Genomic DNA, 24,978 nt, shown 5'->3' with positions numbered 1-24,978 from the left:
TTCGTTACTATGGAGGGTGGTAAGAAGCCAGGCTGAAGTGGGTGGAGGAATGAAAGAGTGCCTAGGAAGTGGTAGCAGTGTGGGTACTCACTCATCAAAGAGGTTTTGCTGTGAAGGGGAACAGAGAGGTGGGGCAGGAGCCAGTAGAGGATGTCTAATTAAGAGAGAGGTTTTCTTCATGTCTTTGCTTAAAAGATCAGGAGATACTAGAGAATGTTTGTATCCTGAAGGAATGATCCAGTAGGGAGGAGATAACAATGATGCAGGAGAGTTAGTGACCAGTGGAATTAATTTATTGAGATCATGGGAGAGGAGAAAGTACAGAACACACCTCAGAGTATTTTAGTTTTTGCCTTAGATTTGAAAAGAAATTTTTTTCAGCTATAGCAAGGAAAAGAAGAGAAAATGGAAGCAGATGGAGGAAGGTATGTAAATTTGGTGGTGGGGAACATGTAGGTAGGGCTTCTGATTGTTCTATTTTCTCAAAGACTTATGAGATAAGGCCATTAGCTGGAAGTGAGGAGGGTATGATTTGGGATTAAGAGTTTAGGAAGAAATGAGATAAGTCTGTCTTGGAATATGGGGACATGTTAGAGGAACATAATTGTCTATTTGGGTAGGGCCAAGGGCCACTTAGGATTTGAGAGCAACATTTAAAATGAAACCACTAGAAAATTTTTTTCCAGCAACATCCAGCTACTCAGCTGTAAACACTGAGAAGGGGAATAGTTGAGACAACTAAGGGGGTTGGGCTTTTCGAAAGTGAATACAAAGAAAACAAGAGGGACATGAGAAACGAGGAAGTTCCAAGGGAATGATTATAGTGAGTACTCTGGCATCTAAGATACTTAAAAATTAGGAAGGGAATAATGGATTGTGAAAAAGCATGTAAACATTGGATTGGAATCTACAAGTTCATCAAAGAATGCTGCTTTGGGATTAATTGAAGTAAGTTAGAAGGATAGGAATTTGTCCCCAGAAAGTGGAACCCTGGCTCCATATATGTTGTTTTGATGAATTTGTAGGTCTTGTTGATATAAAGTTGTTCCATTTTTTTTTTCAGGTTACTGTTTTTTTGGTAATTTGTTATGTCCTTTTTTTCCTGAGATAAAGAATTTTATACACTTATAATTTTGCGCCCACTTGCCAAATATATCTTCATCCTCTCAACCTTACACATAAACCACAACTTCTCAGTTTCTGTTAAGAAAATCAGAAAGTAGAATAATTTTTAGTACTTGGAAAGTTCTTTTTGCAGCCTGTATATTATTTTAAAATTTTATGATAAAATATTGAAGACGTTCAAATGAGATAGGGAAAACACCAAAACAGAAGGACCTGACATGCAGTTTCAAAAATAGCATCATACATACACACTACTATATATAAAATAGATAACTAATAAGGACCTACTGTATAGCAAAGGGAACTCTACTCAATGCTCTAATAGCCTATATGGGAAAAGAATCTGAAAAAGTGGATATATGTATATGTATAACTGATTCACTTTGCTGTACACCTCAAACAAGCACAACATTGTAAATCAACTATACTCCAATAAAATTTTTTTTAAAAAAGCATCATATATTCAGGTCCCAGGAACCTCTGCCCAAACAGAGGGAAACACCTTCTTGATTTATGTTGCCATTTTGATTTATTTAAATGTTTTGTTGTTGTTGTTTATTAAGACTTTGTTTTTAGAGCAGTTTAAGACTCATAGTCGGATAGTTTTTTAAAAAGGATATTACTTTTAACATTGTGTGTATTCTCTCTTGAAATACATTGAGTTTTACTATCATTTTTTAAACTCCTTTACAGTTTTTTCTTGTTCCTGTTTTAAATGATTTTAGCCTTCCCTGACGTCCTGTTGTACCATTACTCCTCTATACCATGACCCTTCATTTTGCCTCATCACTCATTGAATGATAAAGATTTTCAACTAATTTCTTCAAAGGGTTCATGGGGAGAATATTTTCCAAACCTTTGTACATCTGAGAATTTTGTTGCCTTCACACATGAGGGAGAATGTGGTCCAGTATAATATTCTTGAATAACAACTACTTTGTCTCCAAACTCCTGTTCTTGATATTTTGTGGGCCAACAAAAACAACTGCAACCAAATTGGTTTTTGTTTTATTGATAACTGACTTTTCCCCTGCCTCAATGTTTTAGAACTTTTTTTCTTTTTCTTTATAATTCAAATATTTTGCCATAATGAGTTCAATTATGGTTTAGCCTAGAACAGGGTAAGTTCCTGCAATATGACTCTTGGTTCTTTCTTAACCTCAGAAAAGATTTATCCTTTAGAGCTCTTATTATTGCTTCTGTTCCATTAGTTCTGGAACCTTGGTCAGGAAAATCTCATGTGCTGGTGCTGTGATCTCTGCCCTCCATGTGGATCATGCTCAAACACCCCCTTTGATCTTTGGTCAACTTTGTTTTCCACACCACTGATTTCATTTTCTGCAACAATAATTCTACATCTCATAGCTTTCTATATGGCTTGTTTCTTGTTTTTTAACTGAAGGATAATTAAGATATCATAAAATGCACAGAACTTGTGTTCAGTTTGATGCATGTTAACAATTGTATATAGGCATTTAACTACCTTTCAAGAAAACAAGATATTAAACATTTCCATCACTCCAGCAAGGTCCCTTATGGCCCTTTCCAGTCAATTCCCCTCCCCACACCCACCCCCAAGCCTTGGCAACCACTTTCTGATTTCTGTCATTGTAGGTTAGCTCTGTTGATCCCTGGATTTCATACGAAGGGAACAAACCATACAGTTGTGTGCTCTTTTGTCCCTGGCTTTTTTCACTTAACAAAATTAATTTTAAATTAATTAATTTAAAAAATTATTTTATTGAAGTATAGTTGATTTACAATGTGTTAATTTCTGCTATACAGCAAAGTAATTCAGTTTACACATATATATATTGTTTTTCATATTCTTTTCTATTATGGTTTATCACAGGATATTGAGTAGAGTTCCCTGTGCTTTACACTACAACCTTGTTGTTTATCCATTCTAAATGTAATAGTTTGCATCTACTAACCCCAAACTCCCAGTCCATCCCTCTCCCTCCCACCCTCCTCAGCAACCACAAGTCTGTTCTCTATGTCTGTGAGTCTGTTTCTGTTTTGTAGGTAGGTTCATTTGTATCATATTTTAGATTCCACACATAAGTGATATCATATGGTATTTGTCTTTCTCCTTCTGACTTACTTCACTTGGTATGATAATCTCTAGATAATACCAAATGACATTATTTCAGTCTTTTTTATGGCTGAATTGTATTCCATTGTATATATGTACCACATCTTCTTTATCCATTCATCTGTTGATGGACTTTTAGGTTGCTTCCATGTCTTGGCTATTGTAAACAGCACTGCTATGAACATAGGGGTGCATGTATCTTTTCGAATTATAGTTTTACCTGGATATATGCCCAGGAGTGGGACTGCTGGATCATATGGCAACTCTATTTTTAGTTTTTTGAGAAACCTCCATACTGCTCTCCATAGTGGCTGCACTTTACATCCCTACCAATAGTGAAGGAAGGTTGCCTTTTCTCCACACCCTCTCCAGCATTTGTTGTTTGTATATTTTCTGATGACGCCCATTCTAACTGGTGTGAGGTGCTACCTCATTGTAGTTTTGATTTGCATTTCTCTAATAATTAGTGATGTTGAGTATCTTTCCATGTGCCTGTTGGTCATCTTTATGTCTTCTTTGGAGAAATGTCTATTAAGGTCTTCTGCCCATATTTTGATTGGGTTGTTTGTTTTTGTGTGTGTGTTGTTGAGTTGTATGAGCTGTTTATATATTTTGGAAATTAAGCCCTTGTTGGTAGCATCATTTGCAAATGTTTTCTCCCAGTCCATATGTTGTCTTTTCATTGTGTTGATGGTTTTGATTGCTGTACAAAAGCTTGTAAGTTTGATTAGGTCCCATTTGTTTATTTTTACTTTTATTTTTCTTTTATTCCTATTGCCTTGCTTTTATTTTTATTGGCCTTGTTTTTATTTCTATTAATATTTGCTTTCTATTTCTATTGACTGACCTAAGAAAACATTGGTGCAACTTATGTCAGAGAATGTTTTGCCTATGTTCTCTTCTAGAAGTTTTATGGTGTCATGTCTTATATTTAAGTCTTTAAGCCATTTTGAGTTTATTTTTGTGTATGGTGTAAGGGTGTGTTCTAACTTCATTGGGTTACATGTGGCTGTCCAACTTTCCCAATACTACTTGGTGAAGAGACTGTATTTTTTCCATTGTATATTCTTGCCCCCTCTGCCAAAGATTAATTGACTGCAGGTGTGTGGGTTTATTTCTGTGCTTTCTTTTCTGTTCCATTGATACATATGTCTGTTTTTGTGCCAATACCATGCTGTTTTGATTACTGTAACTTTGTAGTATTGTCTGGAGTCTGGGAGGGTTATGCCTCCTCTTTTGTTCTTCTTCCTCAGGATTGTTTGGCAGTTCTGGGTCTTTTATGGTTCCATATAAATTTTAGGATTATTTGTTTTAGTTATGTGAAAAATGTCATGGGTAATTTGATAGGGATCACATTAAATCTGTAGATTGCTTTGGGTAGTATGGCCATTTTAACAATATTAATTCTTCCAATCCAAGAGCATGGGATATCTTTCCATTTCTTTGAATCATCTTCAATTTCCTTTATTAATATTTTATCATTCTCAGCATGTAAGTCTTTCACCTTCTTGGTCAGGTTTATTCCTAAGTATTTTATTTTTTTGATGGAATTTTAAAAGGGATTGTTTTTTTACATTCCCTTTCTCTTATTTTGAGTATGAAGAAACGCAACTGCTTTCTTTAAGTTGATCTTGTATCCTGCTACCTTGCTGAATTTATCAGTTCTATTAGCTTTTGTGTGGAATCTTAAGGGTTTTCTCTATATAATATCTTGTCATCTGCATGTAATGACAGTTTTACCTCTTCCCTTACAATTTTTATACCTTTTACTTCTTTTTCTTGTCTGATTGCTGTGGCTAGGACTTCGAATACTGTGTTGAATAGAAGTGGTGAGAGTGGGCATCCTGTCTTGTTCCAGATTTTAGTGGGAAAGCTTTCAGCGTTTCACCATTGAGTATTATATTGGCTGTGGGTTTGTCATAAATAGCTTTTATTATGTTGAGATATGTTCCCTCTCTACCCACTTTGGTAAGAGTTTTTATCATGAATGGATGTTGAATTTTATCAAATGCTTTTTCTGCATCTTTTGAGATCATCATGTGATTTTTGTCTTTACTTTTGTAGATGTGGTGTATCACTTTGATTGATTTGTGTATGTTGAACCATCCTTGTGATCCTGGGATAAATACAACTTGGTCGTGGTGTATGATCTCTTTTATGTGTTGTTAGATTTGGTTTGCTAATATTTTGCTGAAAATTTTTGCGTCTATATTCATCAAAGATATTGGCCTGTAATTTTCTATTTTGGTGTTGTCTTTGTCTGGTTTTGCTCTCAGGTGGCTTCACAGAATGTCTTTGAGAGTGTTCCCTCCTCTTCAGTCTTTTGGAAGAGTTTGAGAAGGATTGGTATAAGTTCTTTGCATGTTTGGTAGATTTCGCCTGTGAAGCCATGTGGTCCTGGACTTTTGTATTATGGGGAGTTTTGTAAAATTACAGATTCTATTTCACTTCTAGTGATCGGTCTGTTCAAATTATCTATTTCTTCTTTATTCAGTTTTGGTGGGCTCTATGTTTCTGGAAACAAGTCCATTCTTCCAGGTTGTTGAATTTGTTGGCATATAATTATTCATAGTATTCTCTTATGGTTTTTTGTATTTCTGTGGTATTGGATTTTACTTCTCCTTTTTCATTTCTTATTTTGTTTATATGGGTTCCCTTTTCTTCCTGGTGAGCCTGGCCAGAGGTTTGTCAATTTTATTTACCCTTTTGAAGAACCAGCTCTTGGTTTTATTGATCTTTTTTTTCTAATTTTTAATCTCTATTTTATTTATTTCCTCTCTGATCTTTATTATTTCCTTCCTTCTGTTGACTTTAGCTTTTGTTCTTTTTCTAGTTCTTTTAGGTGGTAGGTTAGGTTGTTTGAGATTTTTCTTGTTTTCTGAGGAAGGTCTGTATTGATATGAACTACCCTCTAACAAACTGTTTTTGCAGCATCCCATAGATTTTATATGGTTATGTTTTCATTGTCATTTGCCTCAAGGTATTTTTTAATTTCCTCTTTGTATTCATTGTTGACCCACTGGTTTTTTAGTAGCATGTTGTTTAGTCTCCATGTAATCATTTTATTCTCATTTCTTTCCTCTGATTGGTTCCTAGTTTCATGTCATTGTGGTCAGAAAAGATGCTTGAAATAATTTCTACACACTTAAATTTATTGAGGCTTGTTTTGTGTCCTAGTATGTGGTAAATCCTAGAGAATGTTCCACGTGCACTTGAAAAGAATATGTATTGTTGTGGTTTTTTTTGGATGTAATGTCCTGAAGATATCAATTAAATCTATTCTGTTGTATCATTTAGGATCTCAATGTGCCTTATTGATTTTCTGTCTAGAAGATCTGTCCGTTGATGTGAGTAGAGTGTTAAAGTCTCATACTATTATTGGATTCCCATCAGTTTTTCCCTTTATGTCTGTTACTATTTGTTTTATGTAGTTGGGTGCTCCTATCTGGGGTGCGTATATGTTGATAAGTGTAATATCCTCTTCTTGTATTGATTCTTCATTATATAGTGTCCTTCTTTTTCTTTACGGCCTTTGTTTTAAAGTCTATTTTGTATGATATTAGTATTGCAGTCCCCAAAAGATGAAATATCTTTTTCCATCCCCTCACTTTCTATCTATGTGTGTTCTTTGCCCTAAAGTGGGTCTCTTGTAAGCAACATATTGTAGGCACTTGTTTTTTTTAACTAATCTGCCACTCTGTGTCTTTTGATTGGAGCATTTAATCCATTGACATTTAACATAATTATTGATAGATATTCATTGCTATTTTAAGCCTTGTTTTCCAGTTGATTTTGTATATCTTCTTTGTCCCTTTTTTGTTTTTCCTTTTATGGTTTGATGATTTCCTTTTATATTACACTTGTGTTCTGGTTTTTTTGCGTTTTGTGAATCTATTGTATGTTTTTTATTTGTTGTTACCACGTTGTTCAAGTATGTTAACCCCTTCCTATACATACTTGCTTTAGACTGATAGTCATATAGGATCAAACACATTCTAAAAAAAAAAAAAGAATCTACATGTTCTTACTCTCCTACTCCACATTTTATGATTTTGATGTCCTCTTTTACATCTTCATGTTTATTTTTGGCTGTGTTGGGTCTTCATTTCTGCACGAGGGCTTTCTCTAGTTGCAGCGAGTGGGGGCCACTCTTCCTCGCGGTGCGTGGGCCTCTCACTATCGTGGCCTCTCTTGTCGTGGAGCACAGGCTCCAGACGCGCAGGCTCAGTAGTTGTGGCTCACGGGCCCAATTGCTCTGCGGTATGTGGGATCTTCCCAGACCAGGGCTTGAACCCGTGTCCCCTGCATTGGCAGGCAGATTCTCAACCACTGCACCACCAGGGAAGCCCCATGTTTATCTTTTTACTGTTCATTGTGGTTATCATCACTTTCACAAACATTTTTTGATTTTTTTAAAATCTGTATACTGGCTTATTTAAGTGACTTATTTCCAGTTGTGATTTTCTCTTTCCTATAGACTCTTGCTTCTTTTCTATTTAGAGAAGGCCTTTCAATATTTCTTTTAGGATAGGTTTAGTATTGCTGTGGGGTTTTTTTTAGCTTTTGCTTGTCTTGAGAAATTCTTTGTCTCTCTTTCTATTCTAAATGATAATCTTGCTGGGTAGAGTAACCCAGTTTGCAGATTTTTCCCTTTTAGGACTTTGAATATATCTTGCCACTACCTTCTGGCCTACAACATTTCTGTTGAGAAATCAGCTGATAGCCTTATAGGGGTTTCTTTATAATTAACTCTGTTTTTCTCTTGCTGCCTTTAGAATCCCCCTCTTTAACTTTTGCCATTTTAATTATAATATGTCTTGGTGTAGTCTGTTTGAGTTCATCTTGTTGGGGATGCCCTGTGCTTCTTGTACCTGCATATCTGTTTCCTTCTTTAGGTTTAGGAAGTTTCCAGCCATAATTTATTCAAATACACTTTCAATCCCCTTTTCTCTTTCTTCTTCTTCTGGAATCCCTATTATGCATAGATTTACACGCTTCATATTATTCCATAGGTCTCTTATATTGCTTTCATTTTTGTTTCATTTGGCTTTCTGTCTGCTGTTCTGTTTGAGTGATTTCCATTATTCTGTCTTCCAGATCACTTATTCCTTCTTCTGCATTATTCAATCTGGTATTCACTGCCTTTGGCTCAGCTTTCATCTCAACAAATGAGTTTTCTTATTTTTCTTGGCTCCTCTTTATAGTTTCTACTTCCCTTTTACAATAATCTGCCTTTCTATTGATAGCCTTTTTAAATTCCTTCAGGATATTGATTTTCTCCTTTTTGAATTCAGTGTCTGTTAGGCTGGAGAGGTGTGGTTAATTGTTCTTTCAGGGGAATTCTCTTGATCTTTTAACTGGGAGTGGTTCCTCTGCTTCTTCATTTTTCTTACATTTATCTTACTCTATAAGTTTAGGAGAAACAATTATCTACTGTGGTCTTGGAGGGCTATTTTTATGTGGGAGCATCCCTAATTAGCCTGTGTAGGTTTAATATATTTGGTACAAGTGCTATTTTTAATATGGATGCCTGCTGCCTCTTTCCTCAGTGTGTACTGGCCATTATCCTCTTGATGAGGGGTTGTGACTGGTGTTGTGGTGATCAGAGCCAGTACTGGATGTTGAGTGGGGCCTCCTCTTTGCTCAGTCCTGCTTCCTAAGTTGTGCAACCCCTAGGGCTCAGCTCTGATTTCAGCCCACCCACTGGCTTGCATGCTTCCAGAGCTCACAGGGGCCGTGCTGTGCTGCCTGAACGAGCACGGAGAAAATGGCTGCTATGGTGGGCCCTGCCACTCCCTTCACGTGCCCCTTAATGGTGCTCCACTTCTGTGGTGGGCCTAGGCTTCTATGTACATCCCAAGTTGCAGCCGTACCACACTCCAGCCCCTTCAGGCTGTGTCCCCACAGCCAACCCCAGGTCTCTCCCTAGGTCTGTCCTCTAAAGCTCAAGTTTCAGCACCCAGCCCCCACCTGCAACAGAAGACACATGTCTCAGGCTGGGGAGTGCAGGGCAGTGGCACAGACCTTCTGGGAAGCTCTCTTTCTGTTCTGCCAGCCACAAACCGAATGCTTTCCTCCAAGCCTCTGAAGCTTGCTTTTTGTCCCCCACCAGAGAGAGGGCTTTCTGGGGTGCAGGAACCTTTCCTTTTTTTCAGCTCCCTCCCAAGGGCACAGGTCCCAGCCTGCTTCCTTTTTTTCCTTCTTCTTTCATCCTACCCAGTTAAGGTGGAGAAATTTCTCAGATAGTTTTCTGTTATCTGAGTCTTCTGCCAGCGTTCAGTAGGTATTCTGTGAGCATTGTTTGCTGTATTTGTGGGAGGAGGTGAGCTCCACGTCCTTCTGCTCTGCCGTCTTGATTGGACCCCTTTTTAAAATTTATTTTATTGAAGTATAGTTGATTTACATTGTTGTGTTAGTTTCTGCTGTAGAGCAAAGTAATTTAGTTTTATATATATATGTACATATATATATAAACTATTTTATATATATATTCTTTTTCATATTCTTTTACACTATGGTTTATCACAGGATATTGAACATAGTCTCCTGGGCTATACAGTAGGACCTTGTTGTTTATTCATCTTATATATAATAGTTTGCATCTGCTAACCCCAAACTCCCAATCCATCCCTCCCCCAAACTTTCTCCCCCTTGGCAACCATAAGTCTGTTCTCTATGTCTGTGAGTCTGTTTCTGTTCCATAGATACAGGAAGAGATGAGTGGGAAGGACAGGAGGGACCAGGTGGTGCCTGATATCTGTACTTCCCTAAGGAATTTAGACTTGACACTGTTGGTAATGGGAGGGAATGCTTAAGGATTTTTTTTTTATTGAAGTATATTTGATTTACATGTTTCAGGTATAAAGCAAAGTGATTCAGTTATATATAAAACTCTATTAAATAGTTATATATATATATAAAATTCTTTTTCAGATTCTTTTCCATTGGAGGGTATTAGAAGATACTGAATATATTATTACAAGATGTTGAATATAGTTCCCTGTGCCAAACAGTAGATCCTTGTTTGTTTATTTTATATATAGTAATGTGTATCTGTTAATCCCAAATTCCTAATTTCTTCCTCCCCCTATCCCCTTTGGTAACCATAAGTTTGGTTTCTATGTCTGTGGGTCTATTTCTGTTTTGTAAATAAGTTCTTTTGTATCATTTTTCAGATTCCACATTTAAGTGATATCATATGATATTTGTTTTTCTCTGTCTGACTTACTTCACTTAGTGTGATAATCTCTAGGTCCATCCATGTTGCTGCCAATGGCAGTATTTCACTCGTTTTAATGCTGAATAATATTCCCTTGTATATGTGTGTGTGTATATATATATATATATATATGTATATATGCCATATCTTCTTTATCCATTCCTCTGTCAGTGGACATTTAGGTTGCTTCCAAGTCTTTGCTATTGTATATAGTGCTACAATGAACATTGGGGTGCACATATCTTTTCAAAGTATGTTATTCTGTGGATACGTGCCCAGGAGTAGGATCCCTGGATCATATGGTAGTTCTATTTTTAGCTTTTTAAGGATTCTCCATACTCTTCTCCACAATGGTTGTACTAGTTTATATTCCGACCAACAGTATAAGAGGGTTCCCTTTTCTCCACACCCTCTCCAGCATTTATTGTTTGTAGACTTTTTGATGATGGCCATTCTGACTGATGTAAAGTGATACCTCATTGTAGTTTTGATTTGAATTTCCCTAATAACTAGTGATGTTGAGCATCTTTTCATGTGCTTTTTGGTCTTCTTTTTTTTTTTTTTTTTTTTGTAGCTGTACCACGCAGCTTGCAGGTTCCCTGACCAGGGATTGAACCTGGGCCATGACAGTGAAAGCGCTCAGTCCTAACCACTGGACTGCCAGGAAATTCCCTCTGTATGTCTTCTTTGGAGAAATGTCTATTTAGATCTTCTGCTCATTTTTTGATTGGGTTGTGGTTTTTTTTGATATTGAGCTGCATGAGCTGTTTATTTTGGAGATTGCTTTGCAAATATTTTTCTCCCATTCTATGGGTTGTCTTTTCATTTTGTTTATGGTTTGGCATGTAAAAACTTTTAAGTTTCATTGGGTCCCATTTGTTTATTTTTGTTTTATTTTCATTACTCTAGGAGGTGGATCCAAAAAGATCTTACTGCAATTTATGTCAAAGAGTGTTCTGCCTGTGTTTTTCCTCTAAGAATTTTATAGTATCTGGTCTTACATTGAGGTCTTTAATCCATTTTGAGTTTATTTTTGTGAATGGAGTTAGAGAATGTTCTAATTTGATTCTTTTATGTGTAGCTGTCCAGTTTTCCCAGCAACACGTATTGAGGAGACTGTCTTTCCTCCATTCTATATTCTTGCCTCCTTTGTAGTAGACTAATTGACCATAGGTGCATGGGTTTATTTCTGGGCTTTCTATCCTGTTCCATTGATCTATATTTCTGTTTTTGTTTCAGTACCATACTGTTTTGATTACTGTAGCTTTGTAGTATAGTCTGAAGTCAGGGAGCCTGATTCCTCCAGCTCGGTTTTTCTTTCTCAGGTTTGCTTTGGCTCTGTTGTCTTTTGTGTTTCCACACAAATTTTTTAAATTTTTGTTCTATTTCTCTGAAAAATGTCATTGGTAATTTAATAGGGATTGCATTGAATCTGTAGATTGCCTTGGGTAGTACAGTCATTTTGACATAATTGATTCTTCCAATACAAGAACATGGAATATCTTTCTATCTGTTTGTGTTATCTTTTATTTCTTTCATCAGCAACTTATAACTTTCAGAATACAGGTATTTAACCTCCTTAGGTACGTTTATTCCTAGGTATTTTATTCTTTTTTATGCGATGGTAAATGGGATTGTTTCCATAATTTCTCTTTCTGATCTTTCGTTGTTAGTGTATAGAAATGCAACAGATTTCTGTGTATTAGTTTTGTATCCTGCAGCCTTACTGAATTCATTGATGAGCTCTAGTACTTTTCTGTAGCATCTTTAGGATTTTCTATGTATAGTATCATGTCATATGCAAACAATGACTGTTTTATTTCTTTTCCAATTTGCATTCCTTTTCTTCTTCTTCTTCTCTGATTGCTGTGGCTAGGACTTCTAAAACTATGTTGAATAAAAGTGGTGATTGCTCAGGGCTTCCCTGGTGGCGCAGTGGTTGACAGTCCGCCTGCCGATTCAGGGGACACGGGTTCGTGCCCTGGGCCGGGAAGATCCCACATGCCGCGGAGCAGCTACGCCCGTGAGCCATGGCTGCTGGGCCTGCGCGTCCGGAACCTGTGCTCCGCAACGGGAGAGGCCACAACAGTGCAAGGCCTGCGTACCGCAAAAAAAAAAAAAAAAAAAGGGGTGACTGCAGACATCCTTGTCTTGTTCCTGATCATAGAGGAAATGGTTTCAGCTTTTCCCCATTGAGTATGATGTTAGCTGTGGGTTTGTCATATATGGCCTTTATTATGTTGAGGTAGGTTCCCTCTATGCCCACTTTCTGGAGAGTTTTTATCATAGATGGGTGTTGAATTTGGTCAAAAGCTTTTTCCGCATCTATTGAGATGATCATATGGTTTTTATTCTTCATTGTTAATGTAGTGTATCACAGTGACTGATTTGCGGATACTGAAAAATCCTTGCACCCCTGGGATAAATCCTAGTTGATCATGGTGTGTCATCCTTTTAATGTATTGTTGGATTTGGTTTGCTAGTATTTGGTTGAGAATTTTTGAGTCTATGTTCATCAGTGATATTGGCCTGTAATTCACTTTTCTCGTGGTATCGTTGGCTGGTTTTTGTATCAGGGTGATGGTGGCTTCCTAGAATGAATTTGGGAGTGTTCCTTCCTCTGCAAAAGGATAGTTATTAACTCTTCTCTAAATGTTTGATAGAATCCGCCTGGAAGCCATCTAGTCCTGGACTTTTGTTTGTTGGAAGCTTTTTCATCACAGTTTCAATTTCAGTACTTGTGATTGGTCTCTTCATGTTTTCTATTTCTTTCTGGTTCAGTCTTGGAAGATTGTACCTTTCTAAGAATTAGTTCATTTCTTCTGGTTTTCCATTTCATTGGCATATAGTTGCTTGTAGTAGTCTCTTATGATCCTTTGTATTTCTATAGTGTCAATTGTAACTTCACCTTTTTCATTTCTAATTTTATTGATTTGAGCCCTCTCCCCTTTTTTCTTGATGAGTTTGGCTAAAGGTTTATCACTTTTGTTTATTTTCCCCAAAGAACCAGCTTTTAGGTTCATTGATCTTTTCTTTTTTTCATTTCTCTTTCATTTATTTCTGCTCTGATCTTTATGACTTCTTTCCTTCTACTAACTTTGGACTTTGTTTGTTCTTCTTTCTCTCGATTCTTTAGGTATAAGTTTAGATTGAGATTTTTCTTGTTTCCTGAGATAAGATTTTATAGCTATAAACTTTGCTCTTAGAACTGCTTTTGCTGTGTCCCATAGGTTTTGGATTGTTGTGTCTTCATTTTCATTTGTCTCTAGGTATTTTTTAATTTCCTCTTTGATTTCTTCAGTGATCCATTGGTTGTTTAGTAACATATAGTTTAGCCTCCACGTGTTTGTGTTTTTTCCATTTTTTTTTCTTGTAGTTGATTTCTAATCTCATAGTGTTGTGGTTGGAGAAAATGCTTGATATGATTTCAGTTTTCTTTAGTTTACTGAGGTTTGCACTGTGGCCCAGCATGTGTTCTATCCTGGAGAATGTTGCAATGTGCACTTCAGAAGAATGTGTTTTTTCTGCTGCCCTTGGATGGAATGCTTTATAAATATCAATTAAGTCCATCTGCTCTCATGTGTCATTTAAGGCCTTTATTTCCTTATTGATTTTATTTCTGGATGATCGGTCCATTGATGAAAGTTGGGTGTTAAAGGCCCCTGTTATTACCCTGTTACTGTCTATTTCTCCTTTTATGGCTGTTACCATTTACCTTAATATTATTGAGGTGCTCCTATGTTGGGTGCATATATATTTACAATTGTTACATCTTCTTGGATTGATCCCTTTATCATTATTTAGTGTCCTTCTTTGTCTCTTGTAACAGTGTTTATTTTAAAGTCTATTTTGTCTGATATGAGTATTGCTATTCCAGCTTTCTTTAGATTTCCATTTGCATGGGATACCTTTTTCCATCCCCTCATTTTCAGTCTGTATGTGTCCCTAGATCTGAAGTGGGTTGCTTGTAGATAGCATATATATGGGTCTTATTTTTGTATCTATTCTGCCAGTCTATGTCTTTTGGTTGGAGCATTTAATCCATTTACATTTAAGGTAATTATTGATATGTATGTTCTTATTGCCATTTTGTTAATTGTTTTGGGTTTGTTTTTGCAGGTCTTTTTTCTTCCCTTCCTCTTTTGTGATTTGATGTCTAACTTTAATGTTGTGTTTGAATTCCCTTTTCTTTTGTGTGTGTGTATCTACTGTAGATTTTTGGTTTGCAGTTACCATGAGGTTTTGAAAGATTAATCTATATACATATGCAAGTTTGTTTTAAGCTGCTGGTCTCTTAATTTCAAATCCATTTCCAATATCCTGCATTTGTACTCTGCTCATGTTTGCTGGTTTTGATATATTTGTGTGTGGATGATTTCCTATGTTTACTGTATGTTTGCCTTTACCAGTGAGCTTTCCCATTTCATAATTTTGTTTCTAGTTGTGGCCTTTTCTGCCTAGAAAAGTTCCTTTAGCATTTGCTGTAAAGCTGGTTTGGTGGTCCTGAATTCTGTTAGCTTTTGCTTGTCTGTAAAGCTTTTGATTTCTCTGTCAAATTTGAATGAGAGCCATGCTAGGTAGAGTATTCTTGGTTATAGGTTTTTCCCTTTCATCACTTTAAATATATCATGTCACTCCCTTCTGGCCTGAATAGTTTCTGCTGAAAAATCAGCTGACAACATACAAGGGAACTCCCATAAGGTTACTTATTGCTTTTCCCTTGTTGCTTTTAATGTTTTCTCCTTGTCTTTAATTTTTGTCAGTTTGATTAATATGTGTCTTGGTGTGTTCCTCCTTGGGTTTATCCTCTATGGGACTCTGAGCTTCCTGTACTTGAGTGAGTGTTTCCTTCCCATGTTAGGGACATTTTCAACTACTATCTCTTCACGTGTTTCCTCAGGCCCTTTCTCTCTCTCTTCTCCTTCTGGGACCCCTATAATGCAAATGTTGTTGTGTTTAATGTTGTCCCAGAGGTCTCTTAGACTGTCCTCATTTCTTTTCATTCTTCTTTCTTTGTTCTGCAGCAGTGGTTTCCACCAATCCGTCTTCCAGCTCACTTATTCATTTTTCTAATTTATTCTGCTATTGATTCCTTCTAGTATGTTTTTCATTTCAGTGATTTTATTGTTCATCTCTGTTTGTTCTAAAGACTCTAGCTCTTTATTAAACATTTCTTGTATCCTCTCAGTCTGTGCCTCTATTCTTTTTCCAAGATCTTGAATCGTATTTACTATCATTACTATGAATTCTTTTTCATGTAGATTGCCTATCTCAACTTCACTTAGTTGTTCTTTTGGGTTTTTATCTTGTTCCTTCATATTTTTCTGCTGTCTCATTTTGTCTAACTTTCTGTGTTTGCCATCTCCATTCCTCAGGCTGCAGGATTGTAATTCTTCTTGGTTCTGGTATGTGCCCCGTGGTGGGTGAGATTGGTCTGGGGGCTTGTGCTGGCTTCCTGGTGGGTAGAGCTGGGTCTTGTCCCACTGGTGGGCAGGGCTATGTCAAGGGGTGTGTTTATAGGCAGCTTTTGGCTCAGGATGACTTTAGGCAGCCTGTCTGCTGATGGGTGGGGCTGTGTTCCCACCCTGTTTGTTGTTTGGCCTGAGGCATCCCAGCACTGAAGCCTGCAGCCTGTTGGGTGAGGCCAGTTCTCAGTGCCAAAATAGCTATCTTCAGGAGAGTTAATGCCTATGAGTATTCCCTGGGGCATCCGCCACCAATGTCCTTGCCTCTAGAGTGAGCCACAGCCAACCCCTACCTCCCCAGAAGACCCTCCAAGACTTGAAGATAGGTCTGGCCCACCATCTTATGGAGTCACTACTTTGCTCTGGGCTCCAGTTCCTGTGAAACCTTGTGTGCTTCCTCAAGAGTGGAGTGTCTGTCTCCTGCTGTCCTGTGGAGCTCCTGCATTCAAGCCCCACTGGCCTTCAAAGCCAAATGTTCTGAGGGCTCCTCCTCCTGATGCCAGACCCCCAGGCTGGGGAGCATGACATGGGGCTCAGAACTCTCACTCCTGTGGGAGAACCTCTGTGATATAATTATTTTCCAGTTTGTGGGTCACCTACCTGGCAAGTATGAGATTTTATTATATAGTGAAAGCACCCGTCCTGCCATCTCATTGTGGCTCCTTCTTTGTCTTTAGAATACCTTTTTTGATAGGTTCAAGTCTTTTTTGTCGATGGTTGTTCAGCAATCAGTTGTGATTGTGGTGTTTTTGTGAGAGGAGGTGAGCTCTAGTCTTTCCATTCTGCCATCTTGTCTCCTCTAGGCATCTAGATCTTCTATACCACATCTTCTCTTTCCATTCCTCTGTTGATGGACATTTAGGTTGCTTCCATGTCTTGGCTATTGTAAATAATGCTGCTGTGAACATAGGGGTGCATGTATCTTTTTGAATTATAGTTTTGTCCAAATATATGCCTAGGAGTAGGATTGCTGGATTATATGGCAACTCTGGTTTCAGTTGACGAAGCTCCAGTTTTCCACAGTGGCTGCACTAACTTACATTCCCACCAATAGTGTAGGAGCATTCCCTTTTCTTCACACCCTCTCCAGCATTTTTAACAAAATATTTTTGAGATTTATCCATATTCTGCATATATCAACGTTTTGTTCTGTTTTTAGAATGCTGAATAAATATGCCACATTTGCCTATCTGTCCTCCTCTTGGAAGGTGTTTGGACTATTTCCAGTTTGGGGCTATTATGAATAAAGATATTATAAATATTCTTGTACAACTATTTGTGCAAATATGTGTGTCCATTTCTCTAGGGTAAATACCCAAAATGGAATTACTGATGTATATTTAACTTTATAAGAAACTGCCAAACAGTTCTCTACGTTGGTTGTACCATTTAATCTCCCTGCAGTAGTGTATGAGGGTCTATCTACATGCTTCTTATTCTTTTTTCCTTTTCTTTTTCAGTTTTCTTCTTTCATTTTCAAATTGTCCTTTTCCATCAAAACTCATGGTCTTTTCATACTGCCATGTCTTCTTGTACTCTAAGGATGCTAGCAATTTTCTGAACTCTTATTCTGGATCCTGAAGTAGATGCTTTTCAGAGCTATGTTCATCTTCTTTTTGATACTGCTTTCTCTTGTTTTGCAATATTTTTGTGAAGCTTCATAAGGGTTTCTCCTATTTAATATTTGAGAAAGTCCAGATCTGCCTCTGTTTCTTATAGACATGGTGAATGATCCATTCTTGGACCTGCTTTCTGTCCACAGTATAAGTTAAATAATCTACTGAAGTCCAAAGCAGAAGGACAGGTTTATACGTAAAGGTCATGGTTAGGTAATATTGGTGCATAGGATGGCTGTTATAACAGAGACTATGTAAAATGCAACAAAACTGTCCAAGTTAATATGATAATATATCATATTTAATCAAACCTTTAATTGGAAACCAACATTACTTTTTCCCTTTTAAGCCAATCTTCATTAACCACTGCAACATGCCAGATATGTGCTAACCACCTCACACACATTTTTTTTTCATTTAAGCCTCAAAACAAGGTTGTAACATAGACATTATTATAATTATTGTTGTTCTTGTTATAGAAATTAGGAAACAAAGCCTTAGAAAGTTAAGGTAATTTGCTCAGGGTCTTACAGCTAATAAGTGACATAGCTTTACCTAATCATTTTAGACAATCACTATACAACCCAAAATCAAGAACTGGAAATCATGTGATGAACTTAAATCATGGAGACCAAAATCCTAGAAAATTTGAAAGCAGTACATATGATTTTTGCATTTCTACCAAATTTTCAATTGATTGACAAAAACTCTTGGCCACTTTTTTCTTATTCATTTAAAGCTTTTCTGTGAAGTTAAAAATAACTGGTTTCCTGCCTTAATACCTGAGACTATATCCAGGTACTACACAATCTCAATGATTCAAGGCTTAAATTCAAAATTTTAAGAATTTTAATTGCTCTGATTCATGTAAAATTGAGGAAAAACTTCTAATCTAGCACACCTCTTTAAAATTATAGATAAATCATTTTATATTATTGGATGTCTTACCAATATTGCTTGGTATAAAAATTAACTGAGACTTGAGTCATTGCAGAAAATGATAAAAACCCTTATTGTCAATATGCAAACATTCTGGTGCTCTTACATATCAGGAAGACAAACGCATCAAGAATGAAAAATAAGACCTTGTGCCCCACAGCCATTTAAAAAAAATTTTTTTTTTTAGTTCATTCACACACAGTGATTAAAAAAAAGGTTCACAGCGGATGCCTAAACATTTGGGCCTGACTGACACTTCTCAAGTGAGCTGCACAGTGTACACACTCAAGAAAAACAATTCAAGTGTACTGTGAAAAAAAAGGAGACATCACTAATTCATCAGCCACCTAGACTGTCCTTCAGCCTAGCAAACATCAGACTGCCCGTGGGGATTAGAATCTCATTTTGTTAAAAACTGCTTAAAAGCAAAGCATGCTTTTTAACATATCTTAGAGTTCTCCATTATGGCATAGACTGAATTTGTGCTCACTACTGGCAAAGTTGAATAATTTTCTTTTGAGACAGTATTTGTGATGACACAGCTATTGAAAACCAAAAACATACAAATCCAAACCATTGAAATTTAGCAGGAAGGACAAAACAAACAAACAAAAAACAAGGACTTTTCGAAAAGAATCTCTAAAACACTTGAGAAGGACTTATCCTTTATAGCCCCGTGTCTGAATAGTAAACATGGTTAATGGCTTTCAAGAGGTTAATGTCATCAAAACTTTTCCCTTCGCATACACTTCCTTACTGCTTCCAACCTCATTATTTTATTAGCTCTAGATATGACTACCAGAAAATAAAACTAAGTCTTTTAAAACACAGAACTCTTACTTGAAAATTAGTCACATTTGAAAGTTATGCACTTAACCACTTTGCCATGGTTCTTAATGGGAAACTACTAACCTGTACCCAGCCCTATCTTCACTCCATGTTTCAGGACCTCTGGCACATTGAGAAGGCCACTGCTGAGCCTGTAGAGAGAGGAGACAATCAGAACAAGGAGACCCACGTGGGTCCAACAAGAGAAGGGCACTAACAAAAATGATGGTGATATCACTGAAAATTATGATTCCCATCTCAGCTCTAATGCTGACATAAACACATTAGTCAAATCAGACCATCCAGCGGCTTCCCTGGTGGCGCAGTGGTTGAGAGTCCGCCTGCCGATGCAGGGGACACGGGTTCATGCCCCGGTCCAGGAAGATCCCATGTGCCGTGGAGCGGCTGGGCCCGTGAGCCATGGCCGCTGAGCCTGCGCGTCCAGAGCCTATGCTCCGCAACGGAAGAGGCCACAAAAGTGAGAGGCCCGCGTACCACACACACACAAAAAAATCAGACCATCCGAGTCCTGGAGTAAAAAAGGATCATGAAGGAGTTTGAACCATTGAGCAGAGGTTAATATCAGGAGGGCACAAAGCAGCAAAAATTAGAAGGGAGAGCAGGGGATCATTTGTAAGGAAAAATAAATGAAGAAATTAAATCTTGCAACTAGTTCAAAAATTTTTGCAATTTTTAATATTTTTTCAGCTTAAGATACAAATGACAAAATTCTAAGATATTTAAAGTGTACAGCATGATGATTTGATATATGTATACATTGCAAGAGAATTTCCCCCCACTGAGTCGACCAACACATCTATCACCTCACATATTTACCTTTTTTTTTTTTTGCGGTACGCGGGCCTCTCACTGCTGTGGCCTCTCCCGCTGCGGAGCACAGGCTCAGCAGCCATGGCTTACGGGCCCAGCTGCTCTGCGGGATGTGGGATCTTCCCATACCGGGGCATGAACCCGTGTCCCCTGCATCAGCAAGCGGACTCTCAACCACTGCGCCACCAGGGAAGCCCTATTTACCTTTTTTATTTGTGAGAACATACAAGTTCTACTCTCTTAGCAAATTTCAGTTATACAATATGGTGTTATCAACTATAGGTCTTTAATTTTTTTTTTAACCAACCCATCCTTCTATGCTAGGAAGTAGAAATTATAAAGCGTTGCCTTTCCTCTCTTCCTGGGATCATTTGTTGCCTTGAATGAGTAGCGACTTGCAAGATCAAAGAAAGAGGGGTATAGCTGGAAGAGGGGGTGCAGGTTGTAAGTCAGGGCCTGGTGGTTCAAATGCTACTTCTGAGGACAGCAGCAACTAGGAGAGATGGTTCCTGGACTGAATTCCGGAGCTTGTGACCCTGACTCAGTAGATGTGCCGCCTTTCTAAAGAGACAAAGAAAAACTAAAGCAATCCTTAAAAGTCTGAGAAGATGCAAAGGTCAAAGTAGTCTGCTTGAAAATCCACATAATTATCATTTTCAAACTGCCAGTGCACATGCAATAAATCTCTCAAAGTGGTTGGAGAAAGAATAACAGTGACCATTCAAACCAAAATATTAGCCATAAAGAAATTTAACTTCAAACCTCAGTTTGCAAAACTGGGTCATGTTTTAATTTAGATGTTGTGTAACTAAACCCACAGGATGTTAAACCCTTCCCCTAACTGGTCACTAGACCATAATTATGGTCACTAAGCTGTACCTAGGCAAGATTCCCTGTTATGTACGGCCACTTTATGTCTGAAAACTAAAAGCCTCTGGAACCTCTCAAAACACTCCAGAAACTCGTGCCTTTCCCATACTGCCACTGATGTAGAACTTTTTCATTTGCAAAGTTCCTAGACTTTTGACTGCTGGCACCTCCTACTCTTTGCTTGGAGGCTCTTTCACTCCACTAGAGCCCGCTCTGCCCTTGATTGGGGAAGGTCCGAGGTTGCAGGGACTTCATGCCCCTTCGAACCCACCCAGCAGCCCTCCACCAATAACTGGTAAGTTTAGGTATAATTACTCCAGCTCCCCCACCCCTTGGGCAGGTTGTCTTTGAGGTCTGCTTTGTACACTGGCTTGCTGAGTTTTCCAGAAGGATTAAATTCCAGGAACCCATGGTGATAACTAGCTTGGTGACGTGCTCTTTACTGTCTTCCTTCCCTTCTCTGTCTCACCCCATAAAGGTGCTTCCTGAGATCACCTCCCAAATAAATTACTTGTACATAAATCCTCACGTCATGTTCTGCTTCTGCAAGAACTCTAAAACAGGTAAGGATATGAAGTAAAACTACAGGCCAATATCACTGATGAACATAGATGCAAAACTCCTTAACAAAATACTGGCAAACAGAATCCAACAGCACATAAAAAGGATCATACACCATGATCAAGTGGGGTTTATCCCAGGAATGCAAGGATTCTTCAATATACACAATCAATGTGATACACCATATTAACAAATTGAAGGATAAAAACCATATGATCATCTCAATAGATGCAGAGAAAGCTTTTGACAAAATTAAATACCCATTTATGATAAAAACCCTCCAGAAAGTAGGCATAGAGGGAACTTTCCTCAACATAATAAAGGCCATATATGACAAACCCACAGCCAACATCATTCTCAACAGTGAAAAACTGAAACCATTTCCTCTAAAATCAGGAAGAAGACAAGGTGTGTCCACTGTCACCAGTGGTATTCAACATAGTTTTGGAACTTTTAGCCACAGCAATAAGAGAAGAAAAAGAAATAAAAGGAATCCAAACTGGAAAAGAAGCTGTCACTGTTTGCACGTGACATGATACTATACATAGAGAATCCTAAAGATGCTACCAGAAAACTACTAGAGTTAATCAATGAATTTGGTAAAGTAGCAGGATACAAAATTAATGCACAGAAGTCTCTTGCATTCCTATACACTAATGATGAAAACTCTGAAAGTGAAATCAAGAAAACACTCCCATTTACCACTGCAACAAAAAGAATAAAATATCTAGGAATAAACCTACCTAAAGAGACAAAAGACCTGTATGCAGAAAATTATAAGACACTGATGAAAGAAATTAAAGATGATACAAACAGATGGAGAGATATACCATGTGCTTGGATTGGAAGAATCAACATTGTGAAAATGAATCTACTACCCAAAGCAATCTACAGATTCAGTCCAATCCCTATCAAACTACCACTGGCATTTTTCACAGAACTAGAATAAAAAAATCTCACAGTTTGTATGGAAACACAAAAGACCCTGAATAGCCAAAGCCATCTTGAGAAAGAAAAATGGAGCTGGAGGAATCAGGCTCCCTGACTTCAGACTATGCTACAGAGCTACAGTAATCAAGACTACAGAAATATAGATCAATGGAACAGGATAGAAAGCCCAGAGATAAACCCACACACATATGGTCACCTTATCTTTAATAAAGGAGACAAGAATATACAGTGGAGAAAAGACAGCCTCTTCGATAAGTGGTGCTGGGAAAACTGGATAGCTACATGTAAAACAATGAAATTAGAACACTCTCTAACACCATACACAAAAATAAACTCAAAATGGATTAAAGACCTAAATGTAAAGCCAGACACTATTAAACTCTTAGAGGAAAACATAGGCAGAACACTCCATGACATAAATCACAGCAAGATCCTTTTTGACCCACCTTCTAGAGAAATGGAAATAAAAACAAAAAGAAACAAATGGGACCTAATGAAACTTAAAAGCTTTTGCACAGCAGAGGAAACCATAAACAAGATGAAAAGACAATGCTCAGAATGGGAGAAAATATTTGCAAATGAAGCAACTGACAAAAGATTAATCTCCAAAATTTACAAGCAGCTCATGCAGCTCAATATCAAAAAAAACAAACCCAATCCAAAAATGGGCAGAAGACCTAAATAGACATTTGTCCAAAGAAGATATACAGATTGCCAAGAAACATTTGAAAGGATGCTCAACATCATTAATCATTAGAGAAATGCAAATCAAAACTACAGTGAGGTATCATCTCACACCAGTCAGAATGGCCATCATCAAAAAATCTAGAAACAATAAATGCTGGAGAGAGTGTGGAGAAAAGGGAACCCTCTTGCACTGTTGGTGGGAATGTAAATTGATACAGCCACTATGGAGAACAGTATGCAGGTTCCTTAAGAAACTAAAAATAGAACTACTGTATGACCCAGCAATCCCACTACTGGGCATATACCCTGAGAAAACCATAATTCAAAAAGAGTCATGGACCACAATGTTCATTGCAGCACTCTTTACAATAGCCAGGACATGGAAGCAACCTAAGTGTCTGTTGACAGATGAATGGATAAAGAAGATGTGGCACATATATACAATGGAATACTCAGCCATAAAAAGAAACGAAATTGACTTATTTGTAGTGAGGTGGATGGACCTAGAGTCTGTCATACGGAGTGAAGTAAGTCAGAAAGAGAAAGACAAATACTGTATGCTAACACATATATATGGAATCTAAGGAAAAGAAAAAAAAGGTCATGAAGAACCTAGGGGTAAGACGGGAATAAAGACACAGACCTACTAGAGAATGGACTTGAGGATATGGGGAGGGGGAAGGGTAAGCTGTGACAAAGTGAGAGAGTGGCATGGACATATATACACTACCAAATGTAAAATAGATAGCTAGTGGGAAGCAGCTGCATAGCAGAGGGAGATCAGCTCGGTGCTTTGTGACCACCTGGATGGGTGGGATAGGGAGGGAGGGAGACGCAAGAGGGAGGAGATATGGGACCATATGTATACGTATAACTGATTCACTTTGTTATAAAGCAGAAACTAATACACCATTGTAAAGCAATTATACTCCAATAAAGACGTTAAAAGAAATCTAGCAGAAGCTAATAAATTTATTGAATGAATATATGAATGATCCACCCCGACCTGCCTCTAGCTCTGTTCTGAGCCAACTAACACAAGAAATGAGAAATCCTTTCTGTATCTAATCGTGGAGCATGAATTCTTAGCCTAGCACCCAAGGACTGGCATTATGGAATCTATGAATTCCCTGAAATTAGATGCATTGTTTTGTCTATGGTTTTTTTTTTTTTTTTTTTTTTTTTTGGCGTTACGCGGGCCTCTCCCTGCTGTGGCCTCTCCCACTGCGGAGCACAGGCTCAGCGGCCATGGCTCACGAGCCTAGCCGCCCCGCGGCATGTGGGATCTTCCCAGACCGGGGCACGAACCTGTGTCCCCTGCACCGGCAGGTGGACTCTCAACCACTGCGCCACCAGGGAAGCCCTCTATGGGCTTTTTTTTCTGAAGATCCAGACCACAAGTTTCATCTGGTTCCCTTATGCATCTATAACCTTTCAAAGGTTATGAACCAGGTATAAATAAAAATTTTGTTTGCGTGAATTACAGTAGGACAAGTTCCCTCCTAAGTGCATCTCGTCAGATATAACAGCATGACATTTTCTGAAGGGTGCTGGCTTCTAGTAGCATTGCACCATTTCTGGTAATGTGCACATTTCTAGTAATTTGTACAACACAAAGTAGTAAGAGGTCAGTACACTCTCTCTGGAACACCTGGTTGGCACACCCACTCTTTCAGTCCTTAGCTCTAAGTTCTCAGTGCTATTGGTTTTGAACTCTATTTCCTATTGTTCTGTTTTGTGCAAACTCAGAAATTTTAAGAGATGTGGTGCTCTTCAAATGCATACCCTGCA

General features: G+C 37.9%; 1 protein-coding gene and 1 long non-coding RNA gene across 3 annotated transcripts in view; one reads left to right on the top strand and one right to left on the bottom strand.

Moving 5' to 3' along the window:
• The window catches only part of GDA (guanine deaminase), a 130,987-nt gene that overhangs the window by 24,376 nt on the left and 81,633 nt on the right, over nucleotides 1–24,978 (bottom strand). For both annotated transcript variants that reach the window (XM_029203784.1, XM_029203785.1), the window contains one exon: nucleotides 19,372–19,439. In XM_029203784.1, the coding sequence (XP_029059617.1) occupies nucleotides 19,372–19,439 (68 nt within the window). The remainder of the gene's footprint in view (nucleotides 1–19,371; nucleotides 19,440–24,978) is intronic.
• Nucleotides 1–24,978, top strand: part of LOC114884668 — a 129,888-nt gene that overhangs the window by 100,184 nt on the left and 4,726 nt on the right. The window lies entirely within an intron of this gene.

The sequence above is a fragment of the Monodon monoceros genome, unplaced genomic scaffold (assembly GCF_005190385.1).
Source record: "Monodon monoceros isolate NGI ecotype Baffin Bay Population unplaced genomic scaffold, NGI_Narwhal_1 Super_Scaffold_5, whole genome shotgun sequence".
In the NCBI taxonomy this organism is placed as follows: Eukaryota; Metazoa; Chordata; class Mammalia; order Artiodactyla; family Monodontidae; genus Monodon; species Monodon monoceros.
Note: the sequence above shows the minus strand (reverse complement) of the source record. Positions and strands in the feature narration are given on the sequence as shown.